The 15,246-nt window shown below is 62.3% G+C and overlaps 3 protein-coding genes across 9 annotated transcripts; 2 read left to right on the plus strand and 1 right to left on the minus strand.

The window, feature by feature from the left end:
- Window positions 1-150: 150 nt before the first annotated feature.
- On the plus strand, window positions 151-11,880 carry PNKD (PNKD metallo-beta-lactamase domain containing). 5 transcript variants are annotated; one of them, XM_071561927.1, is made up of 10 exons: window positions 151-222; window positions 575-788; window positions 9,137-9,252; window positions 9,461-9,573; window positions 9,822-9,880; window positions 10,023-10,115; window positions 10,361-10,524; window positions 10,630-10,716; window positions 10,828-10,943; window positions 11,094-11,880. In XM_071561927.1, exons 1-10 carry the CDS (start codon window positions 195-197, stop codon window positions 11,265-11,267), a joined length of 1,164 nt encoding a protein of 387 aa, XP_071418028.1. In that variant the 5' UTR covers window positions 151-194; the 3' UTR covers window positions 11,268-11,880. The 5 variants fall into 5 exon arrangements, with proteins under 5 accessions (XP_071418028.1, XP_071418027.1, XP_071418026.1 ...); XM_071561923.1 differs by lacking the exons at window positions 151-222; window positions 575-788 and adding an exon at window positions 7,593-8,053 and having other exon boundaries at window positions 9,504-9,573; XM_071561924.1 differs by lacking the exons at window positions 151-222; window positions 575-788 and adding an exon at window positions 7,830-8,053.
- TMBIM1 (transmembrane BAX inhibitor motif containing 1) lies at window positions 1,533-7,619 on the minus strand. 3 transcript variants are annotated; one of them, XM_071561930.1, is made up of 13 exons: window positions 7,487-7,619; window positions 7,278-7,340; window positions 4,244-4,488; window positions 4,050-4,132; window positions 3,895-3,959; window positions 3,709-3,762; window positions 3,533-3,583; window positions 3,330-3,369; window positions 3,125-3,162; window positions 2,822-2,909; window positions 2,632-2,727; window positions 2,275-2,328; window positions 1,533-2,177 (listed from the first exon to the last, which is right to left on the minus strand). In XM_071561930.1, exons 3-13 carry the CDS (start codon window positions 4,458-4,460, stop codon window positions 2,034-2,036), a joined length of 930 nt encoding a protein of 309 aa, XP_071418031.1. In that variant the 5' UTR covers window positions 4,461-4,488; window positions 7,278-7,340; window positions 7,487-7,619; the 3' UTR covers window positions 1,533-2,033. The 3 variants fall into 3 exon arrangements, with proteins under 3 accessions (XP_071418031.1, XP_071418030.1, XP_071418032.1); XM_071561929.1 differs by lacking the exon at window positions 7,278-7,340; XM_071561931.1 differs by lacking the exons at window positions 7,278-7,340; window positions 7,487-7,619 and adding an exon at window positions 5,137-5,215.
- A 149-nt stretch (window positions 11,881-12,029) lies between the features above and the next one.
- CATIP (ciliogenesis associated TTC17 interacting protein) lies at window positions 12,030-14,721 on the plus strand. Its single transcript, XM_071562005.1, has 10 exons — window positions 12,030-12,055; window positions 12,147-12,240; window positions 12,475-12,687; window positions 12,816-12,985; window positions 13,201-13,287; window positions 13,460-13,630; window positions 13,770-13,894; window positions 13,985-14,061; window positions 14,162-14,250; window positions 14,491-14,721. Exons 2-10 carry the CDS (start codon window positions 12,177-12,179, stop codon window positions 14,719-14,721), a joined length of 1,227 nt encoding a protein of 408 aa, XP_071418106.1. The 5' UTR covers window positions 12,030-12,055; window positions 12,147-12,176.
- Window positions 14,722-15,246: the final 525 nt, after the last annotated feature.

Raw genomic sequence — 15,246 nt, forward strand, 5'->3', positions numbered from 1 at the left:
CCCAGCCAACCGCGGTGCGCGTCCGCAAGCGGGGCCCTCCCTTTCCGCCAGCAAGGCGTGTCGGCTCCTCCTAGCGCGGTGCTCTCTGGGAGTTGTAGCTTTCTGCGCCCGGCTGTGCAGCGCCGCCCACCGGCAGCCCCGTGCGGCGGAACTGCAGCTCCCGGCATGCAGCGCGGCCACCGCACACCCGCACCATGGCGGCGACGCGAGCCGGACTGCGAGGTAATGGTGGGCTGGAGGGGGGGCGGAGAGGGCGGCGGGACTTGGAACGTCCCGCCACCACCCCCACAACACGACCCGCGGGTTCTGGCACACGTCCCCCAAACGGCCCCAGCCCCGCCCGGCTGAGGACGGGGCTTAGGGCCACGCCCCCGGCCGTTTTGGCCACGCCCAGCACGGCTCAGGTAGCGCCTTCGAGCTCCCCCTGGCGGCGGGGCAGGGGCAGAGCAGGGAGGTGGCGATGGGCAGGGGTAGGGGAACAGGGATGGGGATGGGCAGGGGAAAGCGCAGGAGCCTCAGGCAGCCCGGGATGGACCCCCCGCACGCCGCCCCTCCCTAACGCCTCTCCCCGCAGGACTGCTGGAATCAGCCGCACCTTCAGTGCGTTCCGCCAGGCCCTGGGGGCGACCAGGACCCCCGGGAACACGGCTCCTCGGGCAGAGCTGCCACCGGCCGGCGGGACAGCGGGCCGGGCCGGAGCCTGGCGGCGCGGGGCTCCCTGAGGGCGTGGAGTACATCCCCACGCGCAAGAGGGGCAAGAACCCGATGAAGCCGGTGGGAGTGGCCTGGTGAGTGGCTGAGGCGGTGGGAGAGGGTCGGTACTGGGAGGCTGCACTGCTCTGCAGGCCTGGGGCTCCTGGGGGGCTCTAGTGCTGAGCAGGAGGCTGTCTGTGCAGTCCCAGAGTGGCACAGTGCCCTTCTTTCCCCATCAGCTCTCTCCATCTCCTGACCACTGGCTGTTCCTGCAGGGCCATCGGATTACCTTCTGGCATAATCCTCTTCCTCCTGGCCAAATGGCAAGTGGACAAAAACCGGCTGGAGCAGCTCAAAATCCGTCAAAAGATGATGCAAGCCAACCAGGGCGAGTACGAGACAGAGCGATACAAGAGGGTGGCCAGAGGGGCATAGCCAGGCTGCCCTCCATCCCCAGGCTGGCACTGTGGCACCTTGAAAGGACTGGCCAAGAGACACCAGCCCCACTGGGACATGTGATACTGGCACCTGCCCTGCCCATCTAGTCTGCAGAAGGGTTGTGGAGCTGGACAGGGACAAATAAAGTGGAACAGCTCAGTGGCACTGTGGTGGTTCCTCCCCCTTGACTGCTCAGCCCCAGCCTCTGCCTGCAGCAGCAGCTGAGGTTCTGCCCACAAGGGCAGGGAGTAGAGGCAGGGGAGGGAGGCCAGGCCTAGAGCAGTTTGACCTTGGTTTTCCCATCCCCAAGCAGTGTTTGCACTGCACCAAGCCACAGGCCCTGTTGAGGCTGCCCACAGGTTTCTCAAGGGCGTTGCCATACCAATAAGACTACCACCATCTGGAAAACAAGTGTTTTATTTAGCAAGTGCAACTTCCCCAGATCCGTGGCTGCAGGGCCTCTGAAATGTGAGCTCTGCCACAGGGGGTCCCAGCTGCCCCCTGCCCACACTGGGCACAGCTGCAGCTTGGGGAGGTGGACATGGCTGGAGTCCCATTTAAGGCACTGAGTGAATGACATCAACCAGACTCTGACAAAAAATCCCAACATGATCCCAGCAGTTGCTGCCAGCTCCCTCTGCCCAGGCAGGGCTCTGGCATTCCACTGCCAGCCCAGTGCTATCAGCACAGCCAAGGCCAAGGACTGCCTAAACACTGGCATCTGGTCCCCCCCACTGTCCTTGGAGGTTTGCTGGGGGATGATCAAGGGAAGCCCTTTCCTTAGCAGCCTACAGGTAGGAATGCCAAAGCATTAGGAGTCATGGTAAGTGGACTATACTGTACAAAGACCAGAGGAGGGGGTGAGGGGCAGCTGGGGGATTGGGGCAGGAGACGTCCCAGCACTAATCCCGGCCCACTATCTGCAGGAGGAAGGTGAAGATGTAGATGATGTCGGTGTAGATGGTGAGGGCACCATAGACGTACTCCTCAGGGCTCAGTGTGTTCTTCCTGTTCCCCAACACAAGTTGGGTGTCATAGGCGAGGAACTGGGGAGGCAGAGGGTGTCAGGCAGGGACAAAGGGGGAATTCCTTCCTCCCCAATCCTTGCCTGGCACCCTCTGCCCACCCCAGCCATGAACTCACCAGTGTGAACGCAATGGCCCCAATGGCCGCATACAGCATGTGGAGCCAGGTGACCTGTGTGGGAAGGGGATGAGGGCAAGGTGAGCTCGGGTGCTGGCAGGCAGTAGGCAAGGCCGGGCAGGCCCTGCCCACACCTAGCAGGCAAGGCAGGGCAGGCCCTGCTCACACCCAGCTCCCAAAGTGCTGTTGCTAGTGCTCACACACCCTCTACCTGCAGGCAAGCTGCCTTCCATGCCCGGCACCACACCCTGCTTCCCTGCAAAGGGGGACCACACAAACCTCCTACCTGTGCCAGCCCTGGGGAGACCCAACAGAGAACATCCAAGCCACCCCACAGCCCCTCTGCCCCCCACTCACGTATTTGAAGGAGAGGACGATAGCAGTGATGATCCCAGTTACCATGACCACGATGCCCAACACACAAAACAGCCCTGGACATGATGTAAAATCAACCTGTTGGAGGACACACACATATGTAACAAGAGAGCCTGGGGTGTCCCCACTAATTGGCGCCCTCCCCCAGGGCAGGACATATCCCTCTCCTTGCCTTGGTCTGGAAGCAGAAGATGGTGACAATGATGGCCACAATGGCGGTGATGAGCATGGCAATCAGGACAGCCTTAGTCTGGTACATGCTATGGATGGAGGGAACACCACACTCACCTCATGCTTTGGCATCCCCCTGCCAGTGGGATGCTGGTGACTAATCCCCCCAGCCCCAATCCTGGACAGGAACCCTGAGCCCAAGGGGCTGAAGTGTCCCCTGGCTCCTGGCATTCTCTCACTTGAGCCATGTAGGGAGGACAGGAGGGACACCAACTCCCATCACCGCAGAATCCCCAGGGCATACCTGGCAATCGTGCCTGTCATCAGCCCCATGGCCAGAGTCTGTGGGAGAGAAGGGTAGGCTCAGCAAGCTGAGTGGCAGCATGGGGGACAGCAATTCCTGGCTGCCCCCACATGCCCACACATCCCCTATCTCTCTCAGCCTGCCTGGGGAGCTGGTGTGCCATGAGGGCACCACCAGGACCCTCCACCAGTCTCAGTCCACTCACAAAGATGCTCAGCAGGATGATATTCCATGGAAAGCGTCTCCTAAGGACAAAACAGGGAGACAGGTGAGCTGCTGATAGCAACCATGTCATATTCCCGTGGTCCCTATCCCCGAAGGGCATCCCCAGGCAAGAATCCCAGTCGATGCTCTGGAGACACCCCTGCCATATCTACACACCCCACCCTGTGGGTCCCAGAGGCTCACCGGGGACCCTGGCAGCAGACCAGCACAATGTAGGTCACTAGGAACACGGCACTGCAAAGAGAGACAGCAGGTGTTAACCCTGCAACCCCCCACAGGACCAGCCCTGCCAACTGGGAGGCTGCAAATGTGGGGGGCACAAGCTGGGGGGGACACAAGCCAGAAAACTCCCTACTCACTATGAGGCATAGTAGATGGCAACATTCCTCTGGACAAAGGAGCAGACAGGGTCACTGTGGAACAGGAAAGACAAGCATGAGGGAAGTGGGACAGCAACTAGTGTCCCCTCAGAACACCCTCCAAGGGACACAGGGTCAGACTTCCCTCTTCTTCAAGTCAAGGCTAATGAGGAGCCCTCCACTCACACAAAGGTGAAGATGGCGATGATCCCCACTGTCACCAACAGCTGCAAGGAGATGATGGCATAGACCTGCGAGAGGCAGGAGGGTCAGCATCTGGACTCCCACCCTGACAGGTGGTCCCCCACCCTGATGGGCGCCCCCAGTCCCTTTGGACTCACCTTGCGGATGAAGGTGTGCCGGATTTTTCTGTCATCCCAGTCAACTGATTGGAAGGGTGAGCCATCCCCAATGCCATTGTCACCTGTGGTGGTGGACACTCCTCAGCACCAGGGTCAGCTGCACAGCACCTCCCGGCACCCCTGCTTTTAGTGTGCTCAAAAAAAAAAATCAAACCCAGGGTGTCCCCACTTACCAAACCGAATAGGCATGGTGGGCATGGCCATCCCCGGATGAGAGTACCCTCCTGCTGCTGGGTACGCCCCTGGCTGCCCATATCCTGCTGCTGGGGGATAGCCCCCGGGCTGTGGATACCCCTCAGCATAGTGAGGGGGCTGAGGGTACCCCCCTGGGGGTGGGGGGTAGAGGGGATTCTTGTCATCATAGGGGGGGGGTGCGCTGGGCTGCGACATGCCGGTTCCCTGCGTCTTCCACAGGCACCTGGAGGGAAGAGGAGATGTGGGGTATCAGCATAGGTCCCCCACCCGAGGCAGGACGTGTTCCTGGTGAGTGGAGCCACAGGTGCAGGGACACAGGGGACCATGCAGCCATCAAACCTCCCCTTCCCAATTTAACAGTGGCTCCTAATTAATAAGGACAATTTGACCTCAATGCCAGCAGGTCAATGGGAGGCAAGGGATGTCCCCACTGTCCCTTGGCCAGGGCCACCTGCATTCCTGTGCCCTGAGTCACTGGTGCCCGCGTCAGAGGTCAGTGACAGGCAGGGCACAGCCACGCGCTGACTCAAGCTGCATCAGGGACATGACCTTTCCCCAGAAGGGATTTGACCTCTCCAGCTTTCGGAGCACACCCTGCCATTGCCAGGGGGCAGGGAACAGCCCCCCCCTCCCCCCCCTGCTGGTGTGTGGCTTCTAGTAGTACCACCCCAAATGCATCATTCTACCCACTTCCTGGGATGGAAACACGGGGTGTGATCCTTATCACAGCCACACAGACCCCTCTGCCCTGCCATTTCAGGGGTGTCCCCCAACCAACAGCCCAGTGGGTCATACAGAGGCTCCAGAACTCCTGAGTCCCCTCAGGGAAGGGACAAGTGACAAGTATAAGGACAAGTGACACATGCATCACCTCTGCAGAAAATGGATTCTTCCTCAGGGAGGGGAGTTGAGATCCTCCCAGGCCTCAAGTCCTCTCTCCAGCCACACCAGACCCCTTCACAGAGCCCCCAGCAGCTGTGAGCAGGCAGCCTGGGCTCAGGGCCAGCTGCTGGGCTTGGCCCCAGCAGGAGGAAGAGAAGGAAAGCAGGATCTCCAAGGCCAGGAAAACAACAGTGCTGCCAGAAGATGGTGCCAGGCCTTTACCCCCAGGACTGGCGCCTCGGGCCCCAGGCAGGTGCCAAGACTCCCCACATCCCCCTGCCTGCAGCAGTGACGTGATCTTGGGACCATCCCAGGAAAGGAACCAGGATCTGATCCCAACCAGAACGAGGCTGGGAGGGGATCAGGCACTTCCTCCTGTGTGATGACAGTGCTTCCCGCAGCCAGGCTGGACAAGCAGCAGTGCCGAGGGGCACACCCATGCCAGCCATGCCAAGCTGGGGGGAATAGTTCAGTGTCTGTCCCTCCATCCCCCCTGCCATCCATCTGCCCCAGCCCCAGCAGAGCTGACATGGCCGTGCCACCCTCGTCATTGTGATGACGATAGTGCTGAAAATAAATAACCTGTGTCGCAGTGACCACCCAAACAGGAAGTTAATTTTCTCCATACTGTCATTTCCCAAAAAACACACTGTGTCCCCTGCCACCCCCTTGTCGTGGGACAGGGAAGGGCTCATAATAGGAGTTTGGCTCCATAACTGGCACTCAGTTATAGAGGCCCAGAGTCCCCAGGAGGGAACCCAGGTATCTGGTGAAAGCAGGGTGTATCTAGCCAGCTGATGGTCATCAGAAGGGTCCTACCCTGTGCCCACGGCCAGCACCCTGTGGCAGAGGTCCACTGACTGCCCCAGCCCCTCCTGTTCCCTCCCCATTAGGGTGGCCTTGGGCAGAGGGAAGGAACCAGCCTGACAGGTCCCTGCAGCTGCCGCACCCAAGGATGCAGGCAGCACTCTGAACCCTCCTCAGTTTGTGGCACAGCAGGGCCCCAAAACCAGAGGCTACCGGTGGGAAGGCTCGGTGACCCCATCATGACAGGCGGTCCCTGGGGACAGCGTGCTGCTCTGCACTGGCACCGTGACTCAGCATAGATAAGGACATGTGGCAGGGACTGGGGCACAGGCAATCGTCATCCTTTGTCGTGGCCCTGTCGGTGGCACCAGATAGTGTCCCCACCATCGGCCCTGGCATTCCTGCCAGGTTCAGGCTCCTGCCACCAGTTCCAGAAGTACCTTGGGGAAATGAGGGCCACTTTGGGAGGGTCCATGGTTTGGGGAGGGGGCAAGGGCTCCCCACACTGAGGCTGCTTGACAAAACACGTTACTCTGGAAGAACCTGGAAGCTCCCAGTATGGCATGGCTTGGTACGGCACAGCCTGGCACGGCATGGCACAGTCTGGCATGGCACGGCACAGCCTGGTACGGCACAACATAGCACAGCTGCTGTGTGCAGCATGGCACAGCATGGCTTGGCACAGCCCAGCTCAACACAACACAGCAGAACTTATCCTGGACCAGCCAAGCCCAGCCCAGCTCAGGTCAGGAGAGTGGGTCACGGTAGCCCACCCAGGCCAGATGTCCCCGCTACCCCACACCGGTCACACAGGACACAAGTTTGCTGGGGCTCAGCCTCACCACCACTGCATCTGTGCTCCCCTGCGAGCCCCCTCCTGGGGGGCAGGAGCGTGGGACAGAGGTGCTCTCCTGTGTCCCAGTTCAGGCCACCCCCACCACCCAGTGCCGCTCCCCACGAGCCATCTACGGTGCTACCCCACACCCTGCCGGACACAGACCCTTGCCCTCCCCTCTCGAGACACCCCACGGGGTCTGTGGGGACACCCTCCATGGCACAGGGTTGATGTCCCTTCACGGACCACCCCACGCCACGCCCCGACTCCCCGCCACGCGATCCCGTAGGGTCTGGAAAACAGCACCAGCGCCACAGTGAGACTCCGTGCGAGGGGACCCTGTCTCCCGGTGCCCCTGCTCGCAGGAACGCGCTCCGTCCCCGACCCCCCTGCCCCGGCACCTCAACCCGACGTGCCCCCACCCACTCCGGGCACGGGGGTGCGCGGGCTTGCAACGTGATCCCGCTGTTTAGTGACAGGCCGCCTACCCTTTCGCGGACTCCGCCGACCTCTGGGAAGCTCAGGAGAGCGCTGGGATAGCCCTTCGCCGGCTGTGGCACCGGAGGGAGCAGAGACAGGGAGGTAGGGGAGCGAACCGGGAGGCGGGGAGTCGAGCGGACGGGGTAGGGGCACCACCGGGGGGCCCACGTGGGACTCGGGAGCGGCGGGGGGCGCGGAGCGGGGCGGGCTGCCCTACCTGTTGCGCGCTGCTCCGCCGGGCTGCGGCCGCGACCAGCTGGGACGCGGCGGGACGGGGCGGGAGCACGGGGCGGAGGCGGGCACCGCCCACCGCGCCGCCCGGGGGCGGCTCTGTGCCCTGCGCCCGGTGACGGGGAGCGGGCCGTGCTCCCGCGCTCCCCCGCCTGTTGCTCTCAGGGACGTACCACGCTGGCCCTCGCCCGCCCCCCCGGGACCTCCTTCCCGCCGGCTCTGGCGCTACTCAGGGACCCCGTTCCTCACACAGTGACGTCAGCGGGGGGGGGACACCCCTTGAGGCGGCGGGGGGGAAATCCCCTCCTCTCCGCCGGTGACGCGGCCGATGTGTCCCGTGTGCGCGTCTGTCCCCGCGCTCCCGGTTCCCCCGGCGCGGCGGCGGCGAGGCCGGCAGGGGGCGCGTCGGGCGCGTGACGCCGGTCGGCGGCATGGCCGGGGGGCGCGGCGGGGCGCGGGGACTCGGGGCCGCCTGCCTGCGCCTCGCCCGCCGCGCCCGCCGCGCCGCCGCCGCGCTCATGGCCTTCGCCGCCCCGCTGCTGTTCCGCCTGGGGTGAGTCAGGGAGGGAGGGAAGAAGGGAGGGAGCGAGTGGGGCGTCCGCCGCTCCGGCACCCGCCGCCGGGAGGGGGCCACCGCCGCCCGCCTTTGTGCTGCCGCTGGGAGCGAGGGCCCGTCTTCCCCTGCTTGTGCGGAGCCGCTTGGCGAGGGACCTGCGGCCCCGTTGGCACGGGGAGGCCCGGCTGGGGCTGGGGCTGGCGGGGGTACAGCGTCCCGAGCCTGCTCAGTCCGCCCGAGCCGGCGGTGGAGGGCGGGCGCTGTCAGCCCGGCTGCCGGGGCTCAGCCGCCGGACCGCCCGCGCCGTACCGGTCACCCCCGGACCTGTCGCCGTCCCCTGCGGGGCGCCTTCCCTCGGCTGTCATCGCTGACCCCCCGGGGTGCCCCGGTCTTCCCGGTGCTGGCAGAAGCCCCCGTTCCCCGGCATCGGGCTCCCACGGCCACAAACGCAGGGGACTCCCGACTCCTGCCGGGATCCCTGCCGGTGTCCCTGCCGGAGGATGTCCCCATCCAGGGATGTCCTTGGCCGGGAATGGTCTTTGCAACCAGGGACTTTACACGGTCCATCATGGCACCATTCCCTGTCCCGTCCCAAATCGATGCTGTATACAGTCTCTGTCTGTTGTACCCCCACGTGAACGAGGGCATTTTTCGCTTCCCTTTTCTGCGGCGCATTCCCTTTTCCCTCATTCCTGGGGCCATGGCACTCAAGGCAGGCTTCGGCATGGCCCCTCTAGAGCAGGGGAAGGGGTAGCCAGAGTGCTGAGGTGCCCAGGGGCTCCAGCCCCTCCTGGTGAGCACTCCTGGACAGATGGACAGACAGATGGACAGCCCAACAGCGACCCCCCTACCCCAGTCCTTGCTTCCCGAAGCAGCTGGAGGGAACCTGGCTGGGAAACTAGTCCTGCCCTCTGCAGATCTGGGGTGTGGGGTACACACACGCCACCTCTAGCCCCCACATGAGAAAGTGGCCCTGTATATAACCCGTGTGGGAGTCCCAGCCCAGGCAAAAGCCCCCTCCCCAAGTGGGCTCCTTAGGGGTGTTGGGAATTAATGCTGTGGGATGTCTGCCCTCCCCAGGTACAGCCTGTATGCCCATACACGCCTGGGCTACCTCTTCTACCAGCGGCAGGTGAAGAAGGCCCGGGAGCGATACCCCCATGGCCACTCCGTGCCCCAGCCTTGCTGCTTCCCTGGTGAGTCTTGATGAGCACCCTCGGCACTGTGGCTCTGCAGTGTCCCCCAACACTGGTACTTCAGAGTGGGGAGGGGTTGCCATCACCAAATGGACCAAAGCATGTTTAACTAAGAATTTTATTTAAGATGTGGTAGTGAGCAGCCTGGACCTCTGCTTTTCCAGCCCAGGAGGTCACGCCCTGATGTTTGTCTCTCTGTCCCTGCCAGGAGTGAAAATCCTGCCCATTCCTGTGCTCTCTAACAATTACAGCTACCTGGTCATCGACACTGGCTCCAGCCGCGCAGCCGTCGTTGACCCCTCTGACCCACTGGCCGTGCAGGTGAGACCCTCACAGCGCCCCCGGTCTGATTTTTGGGTGTCTCCAGGTAAGGGGGTGGCATGTCTCTGTATTTTGAGGGCAACGGGGGTCAAATACGCCCTTAATCTGCAGTCCGTATTGCCCAAGGCAAGGTTGGAATGTCGCAATGTTCATGCAATGGCTCTGGGGGACAGGGTTTAGGGTGATACTGCTGCTTGGGTTCTATGTCCCTCCAAATTTCTCTGTCCTTGTTTCCTCCCCATTCCCAGGCTGCCATTGAAGAAGAGGGGGTGATGTTGGAGGCCATATTCTGCACACACAAGCACTGGTAGGGGGCAAGAGGGGGCCGTGATGGAGGATCAGTGGCTGCTGTGGAGGGTGCCCCAACTGAGGTGACCCCCAGCCCTGCCCCATTTAGGGAGGGATATGGTGGGGGGCACATTTAGGGGCACTGACCTCCCTGTCTGCAGGGACCACAGTGGGGGGAATGCGGTGCTCTGCCAGAAGCACAGCTCCTGCAAAGTGTACGGCAGTGCTCTTGATGCCATCCCACAGCTCACCAAGTAAGTCCTGCGGCCCCCCTAGCAGACCCATCAATTTGGGAAGGTTGTGACTTCACTCACAACCACCACTGTCTGCACACTCACCCACCAGTTCATCCCCCAAGTACCATGTTACCCATATCACGGGCAGAGACCTGAAATCTTCATGACACCAGTGCACTGGGAAAGGTTGCTGGGGAGTTGGGTATTTTGAGGTTTCAGGGTTGGGTGGAGCACCCTCACAGTGCCCTCTGTGCCTGGCCCAGCCCACTTGCAGACAGGGAGAAGGTGAGCGTGGGCTGCCTGACCTTCGAGGCACTCGCCACACCTGGCCACACTGTGGGCCACATGGTGTACGTGCTGGATGGAGGGCCCTTCGGGAGCCCCCCCTGCCTCTTCTCTGGGGACCTCCTCTTCCTCGCTGGCTGTGGTGAGTGCACCCATTCTTGGTGTTGGGGGGAGTTATCCCACCCTGGGAAGGGCTTGGGGGTACCCCCCAATGACCCCCATGACAGGTGGTTGTGTGGGAGTCCAGGCAGACCATTCGAGGGCTCCCCTGAAACCATGCTTGCCTCCCTGGATGTGGCCATGGGCTTGGGTGAGGACACACTGCTGTGGCCGGGTGAGTGTCCCCAACAGCAGAGCAGAGTCAGTGGTGTTCCCCCTAGTCCCCACTGCCAAGCTGGGGAGCTGTGTGGGGGTGGTGCTGATGGCTATGCATGGGGGTCTACAGGCCACGAGTATGCGCTGGAGTGCCTGACCTTCGCCAGCCTCCTGGAGCTGGACAATTCTGCACTGGAGCAGAAGTTGCAGTGGGCAGTGCAGCAGCGCCAGGAGAAGAGGAGCACGGTGAGCCATGGGGTTCCTTTGGCAGGGTCGCTGCACCCCAACATCCTCTTGCATAGCGGATGCCATAGGGGAAGGGAGTGCTGGGAGGGGTTCCAGCTCCCCACTGAGGGTGCTGTCTCGGGCATGGGAGCTCAGTGGTCACCCCTGCAGTGCCCCTCCACGATGGGGGAAGAGCAGACCTACAACCCCTTCCTGCGGACACACCAGCCGGAGCTGCAGGAGGCACTGGGACTGTGGCAGGACTGGGGGGAGCATCCTGATGCTTTCCGTGCCCGCGTCCTCAAGGAGGTGCGGAGGCGCAAGGACCTCTACCAAGCCACGTAGACCCGACCCTCCCCGGAGCCCCCTTTCCATGGGGCTGGATGATGGTTGAGCATAAGGGGCCCAAGACTGTTTCATTTTGCTGTGAATCTCCCTCTTGGGGTTTAAGGTTGGCGGGGAGAAGAGTGGACATCCCTTTATGTGGGCACCCCATAAGTGATCCCTGCCTTTGCTCCCGCAGAGTTGGGGATCACCAGCTGTCACATAGAAGCATGTCAATCCCTTTTCTGGGGGTCTGTAGCCCCCCTGCCCCACTGCTAGGTCTACAGGGATGACACGAAGGGCTTTTCCTGTTCCCCTCCCCATTTTTCTGGGAGTCTCCAATTTCCCCATCGCCACTCAGCACCCTCCCCTTACCCTGGTAGCCCCCAGTGCAGTGCATCTTCTTTGGAGTGGGGGCTGTGATGCAGCCAGCAAGGGTAGGCGGGGGCAGTACTGCCTCCGAGCAAGGGGCTCCCCTCCAGCACCCCCATCCTTGACGCTGGAGCCCCCCCTGCAGACACACACACAGGGGCGGGGCATGGGGCCACACTGGTGGGGTGTGGGGAGTGCTGTTGTATGGGACACACACATACATACACACCCCCATCCACCCACCCACAACCCAAATAAAATATTGGATCGATTTTATACCTGTTTGACCCGTTGTGTCCGCGTTGGTGGAACACCCCCCCCCGCGGGGCGCAGCCCCTTTAAGAGGCGGAGCCAGACCGTTGCCTTGGAGACAGTGAGGCGTCCGGGGGGCACCGGGGCCGGTCCGGCAGGTCGAGGACAAGGAGGGAGGACAGGAGGTGACAGGGGTTGGGGGCTGCACTGCTCCCCCCAGGGTCACACGTGGGGGTTACCGCGGTTCAGGGGAGCCACGCTGCCTCCTTACCACAGGGTCCGGCAGCCGAAGCCCCCAGACGAGGCATGGAGAGCCGGCAGGAGACCCCGGCCCTCATGGACACGGCTGCCGAGTTCCTGAGCCTCATCGGTGGGTGCCCTCTGCAGCCTTCCCCTTGTACTCCCACGTCTGGCCCCAGGGATCCTCTGTGCATGAGTGGGAGAGCACGGGGTCTTGGCAGGAGAGGATCTCATAGTGGGGGATTGAGCAGAATAAATGGTAAGGGCCTCGGCCCAGCCTGCCTGGGGCAGGGACTGAGGCAGGGAGAGGCCCTGGGCAGGGGTGATGGTCACTCCGGGAAGGGGTGACCATCCCTTCGTATAGGGCTGAAGGAGCTGGAGCACTGCCTGTTCACTGAGACGCTGGCAGTGGTGGCCACAGGGGCCCTGCCAAGCGATGAGGCAAGAGGCCAGTGGTGGATGGCAGCCCAGTGGGCACCCTACAAGCGGGAAGGTGAGCCAGTGCAGAACTGCATCCTGGTGCAAGCCAGGTTCCGAGGTTGGCAGGACGGTGTTCTTGGCTCCAGCACCCTCAAAGGTGAGCCAGGGGTGGCTTTGGCTGTTCCCCCCACCCCAGGGCCAGAGCATACCTGTCTCACTGGCCCCCAGGGCTAGGAATGGGGACAGTGCCAGCAGGATTGGCTGAACATGGCTTTGTTCTACCAGCCTATGTGACCCCACAGCTGGAGACCCTGGAGCAGGAGGAGCAGGAGTGTTTGGAGGTGAACGATGTAGTGGTAGCAGTGGCATCTCCCCTTCTCTATGTCCTGCCCCCTGCCCTAGGGTGTGCCCTGCAGCAGTGCCCTCCTGAATGCTATGCCCCATGCAATGCCACTGTGGGCAGTCTGGTGTCCCCTCCTAGGCTCAGACTCCAGCTCTGTCCCACCAGCCTGGTCCCTATCCCCTACTCTGGGTAGCAGTTGGGACAGGGAGTTTCCCACAATGCATCTAGTGCGGTACTCTGATTGAAAGTCATCCTGGGGTGTGCCAACTTGGATAAAGAAGTGCCCTGGCTCTACCCTCCTCCCTGTGCCCTCTACCCCTCCCACAGCACAGACCACACCCCACAGAGAAGAGAACCCACATGGTGAGCCACCAGCACGGGATGACTGTCACAAAGATCCTCCAGGAGGGAGAGGTGAGATTGAGGGCAGGAGATCTCTCCCATCTGCTCCCCAGACGGGTCACATTCTGGTAGCAGGGAGCACAGATGGCCTGTCTCACCAGGAGTGCCCCACATTCTGGAGGTTGCTGTACCTGGGGTTGTTGGGTCTGGGGCTGTCCCATGAGATGGCCAGGTCTCTCCGCAGGCAGAGCCACAGTGCCAGAGCTTCTCCTACAGTCAAGCCGAGCTGCGGGGGCTGCTGCTGGAAGGTGCCAGCCTCCTGCTGCTGCGGGTGCTGGCACGCCGGCAGACAGTGCCCCCTGGCCTCGTCTTCCCTGCCATTGACAACGAAGGCTACCTCTGCACCTCCAGCTACGTGAGCTGTCAGCCAGGGGGATGCCTGTGGGGTGGGGAGTCTGGGTCAGGTTGGGAATGCCAGGGGGAGGCATGGGGATGGCAGCTGGGGTCAGGGGTGACTCTGAGACAAGGGTGACCCCTGGCTCTGCCCTGTCCAGTCTGCCCTGGGCATCCAGCAGCAGGCAGTGGGCTCAGCAGAGACGGAGGTGTTTGTGATAGAGCGAGCCATGCACACCAGCAGAGGCATCTCCACTGTCTGGCACAGCAGCTTCCTCCCCAACGGGTAACAGTGGGGTCCGGCCAGGGGCACCTCCAGCCCTGCCAATCTGGCAAGGACCCAGAACGGGGAGTTCATGGGCTCTCCCCTCGACAGGCATTTGATTCAGATGATGCAGGTTGGCTCCTTGCTGCTGATGCTTCTGCAGGATAAATCCATCCTCAGCAAGTCAGGTAATGAGATGGGGAGGCCTGTGCGCCCCAGAACGGGCAGCCCCTGCCTACTGTCTGGCAGCCAAGTGGGAAACACCCTGCCCTGCCTTTCTGCTGCCAGGTGCATTTGAGCCCCAGCTCCCCTTCCCCAAAGAGCCCCTGAACTGGGAAGAGGACATCCAGCTCTGCTCCTGGTTCCTGGACAGGAAGGTGAGATGGGTGGACATGGGGACATGGGACACAGGGCTATGCCGGTCCCCAGCAGAGTCTCCCCCGGGAGCCTGCCCAGGGTGCACATTATGGGGCCAGGCTGGCCAGCATCCTCCTTCACACCTTTGTATGTGCGGGAAGGGACCTGGGCACCCTGTCCCCCTCCACCCTGGCACAGTGCCCTGGGGGTGAAATGCCATGTCCATGCCCACCGCACCCACCCTGCCCACCCTGCTGCAGGAGGAGCTGCAACTATCCCACGCTGCCTACCTCCAGCAGCACCCTGAGGTCCGAGCGCTGCTGTCTGACTTTCTTCAGGCATTGCTGCTCCAGCAGCCCCATGACCCCATCTCCTTTGCTGCAGAATTCTTCACCCACCAGCGGCCCATCGATATCCCCTTCACCCCCACTGGGTCTGCCAGCCCTCTCCCCAGCTCCCCAGCTGACCACCGTCCAGCTAACAGGGAATAAATCTGCCAACACTGCCTGTCCCAATCTTGTTTAATTTGGGGAAACTGAAGCTCAAGGAGGTCAAGTGATACTCAGTTGTGTGCTAGAGCCCCACCATGCCATCTGGGTGGGAGCCTGTCCCCCTCTCAGCCGTTCTAGCCCTTCCTTAGGGTGGGGGGTGCCTGGGGTGTATCCTGGAGCAGGGCTAGGCTCACATCCCCATGCCTGCCACCACCCCTGGCTGGCAGATGGGTGCCACAGAGAGGCAGGCAGTACTAAGTACCCATGGGAGCACCTAAGGTGCTCAAGGTGCTCCCCCTTCCACCTCCAGAGCCACAAGGGTCCTAAGGATGAGGTGCCTCACTTTTGTGAGCACAGCTCAACAGTGCAGCAACCCTGGCACCCCATCTCTGGAGTGAAGGTCCCCACACCCGGGAGTGACATGAGCACCCTGTACTGCAGAGCTGGGTGCTTCCTCCAGCAGCTAAGGGTGCATTTTGATCTGCTTGTGCAACACATGCCTGCTTCCTCCTCACTCCCACTCCT

This window comes from Pithys albifrons, chromosome 8, assembly GCF_047495875.1.
Source record: "Pithys albifrons albifrons isolate INPA30051 chromosome 8, PitAlb_v1, whole genome shotgun sequence".
Lineage (NCBI taxonomy): Eukaryota > Metazoa > Chordata > Aves > Passeriformes > Thamnophilidae > Pithys > Pithys albifrons.

Coding starts and splice junctions, on each gene's coding strand:
- PNKD (XM_071561927.1), top strand. CDS start 195: ATGGCGGCGACGCGAGCCGGACTGCGAG. Junction 9,574..9,821: donor CTGACCCACTGGCCGTGCAG/GTGAGACCCTCA, acceptor CCCCATTCCCAG/GCTGCCATTGAAGAAGAGGG. Junction 10,717..10,827: donor GGACACACTGCTGTGGCCGG/GTGAGTGTCCCC, acceptor GGGGGTCTACAG/GCCACGAGTATGCGCTGGAG.
- TMBIM1 (XM_071561929.1), bottom strand. CDS start 4,460: ATGTCGCAGCCCAGCGCACCCCCCCCCTATGATGACAAGAATCCCCTC. Junction 3,960..4,049: donor GGCACACCTTCATCCGCAAG/GTGAGTCCAAAG, acceptor TGCCTCTCGCAG/GTCTATGCCATCATCTCCTT. Junction 3,370..3,532: donor GTCTGCTGCCAGGGTCCCCG/GTGAGCCTCTGG, acceptor TTTTGTCCTTAG/GAGACGCTTTCCATGGAATA.
- CATIP (XM_071562005.1), top strand. CDS start 12,177: ATGGAGAGCCGGCAGGAGACCCCGGCCCTCATGGACACGGCTGCCGAG. Junction 13,288..13,459: donor AGATCCTCCAGGAGGGAGAG/GTGAGATTGAGG, acceptor GTCTCTCCGCAG/GCAGAGCCACAGTGCCAGAG. Junction 13,631..13,769: donor ACCTCTGCACCTCCAGCTAC/GTGAGCTGTCAG, acceptor TGCCCTGTCCAG/TCTGCCCTGGGCATCCAGCA.